This window comes from Apis dorsata, unplaced genomic scaffold (genome assembly GCF_000469605.1).
Source record: "Apis dorsata unplaced genomic scaffold, Apis dorsata 1.3 scaffold_355, whole genome shotgun sequence".
NCBI classification, from domain to species: domain Eukaryota; kingdom Metazoa; phylum Arthropoda; class Insecta; order Hymenoptera; family Apidae; genus Apis; species Apis dorsata.
Genome location: NW_006263621.1, coordinates 194,258 through 195,384, shown reverse-complemented (window position 1 = coordinate 195,384; position 1,127 = coordinate 194,258). Strand labels below are relative to the sequence as shown.

The 1,127-nt window shown below is 48.9% G+C and overlaps 1 protein-coding gene across 1 annotated transcript in view; it reads right to left on the bottom strand.

Annotated features, from left to right (window-relative positions):
• Positions 1-1,127, bottom strand: part of LOC102681034 (catenin delta-2) — a 40,361-nt gene that overhangs the window by 6,650 nt on the left and 32,584 nt on the right. The window contains exons 7-8 of the mRNA XM_031511854.1: positions 904-1,029; positions 2-300 (exon numbers count right to left, since the gene is read on the bottom strand). Of these exons, the coding sequence (XP_031367714.1) occupies positions 2-300; positions 904-1,029 (425 nt within the window). The remainder of the gene's footprint in view (position 1; positions 301-903; positions 1,030-1,127) is intronic.

The window sequence follows — 1,127 nt, the reverse complement described above, 5'->3', positions numbered from 1 at the left end:
TGCTGAGGAAGCCTATCACCTCCGACAGATTCGGGTCCCGCCATCTCATCGACTTCTGGTCGTCGTCCAGCGGGCTGGCCATCCCCGGCACCACCGGGTGGCGGGACTGCAACCGTTGCAGGTGGACCTCGTCGTCGAACATACCCGGTGGCACGCCCGAGGGGAGTGGAACCGGGTGGCCCTCGTCGTAGCCGGGCACGTCGCTGGGGACTGCGACCGGACCTACCCCGACACCGGGGCCGTATCCGACCGGTCCGTATGGGGACGGAGACACGTAACCGTAGGCCACTTTATTCTCGTCTGGAAACGAGGAAGAATATTAGGTTTCCGTTTTTCATCCGGACGAGAGGGTTGCGGTGCCCCTCTGTTTTGAACAGGTATTTGAACAAACGTACAAAAGTAGTAGTCGAAACGCATAATTCACTCGCATTATCTGTTATTATAGTGAATGAAATGATGGAGCACGAATATGGGGGACAAATGAAACGCGATGAAAGTGAAAGAGAAGGGGGGGCAAAGATAGAGAGAGAGAGAGAGAGAATGTGTTAAATAAATTATTGATGTGACCCTACCATGAGGATGCTGAGAGGGTTCGCCAGAGTCATCCATATTCCAAGAGTTGCTGATTTGATCTAGAGAGAACACAAAATAACAAACGAATGTCAGGTACAGAGATAATTAAAGTGAATTATGCTCGTTGTGCCCTCCTGTGCACACGACCGGACAATTCCCCATGCTGGAACATGATGATAGCTGAATATCTCGTTATGGAGCTGTCTAGGTAAAACGCCTTCGTGTGAATTTGGACGTGGACAGACTGAACAACGATGAGAAGCAACGATGGGAGAAAAAGGAGGGGGGAAAGCTAATCCTTCTAACCCGTTTCGAAGTTACCGAACGTACCATATTGATCTCCAGGACCACCAGGACTAGGAGTAATACGATAATGATCTTGCAACGCGGGATTCAAACCTGGATCGATGTCGTTGTAACCTCCTTCCACGTACGGCGCCGCCTTGCGCAGGTATTCTTTAACAAACAAACATAAATAAATAAAAAAGAAGGAAATTTTTATTCCGCGATAATTTTCAGAAATATAATTTTCATTCGTTCCAACGACGAGGATG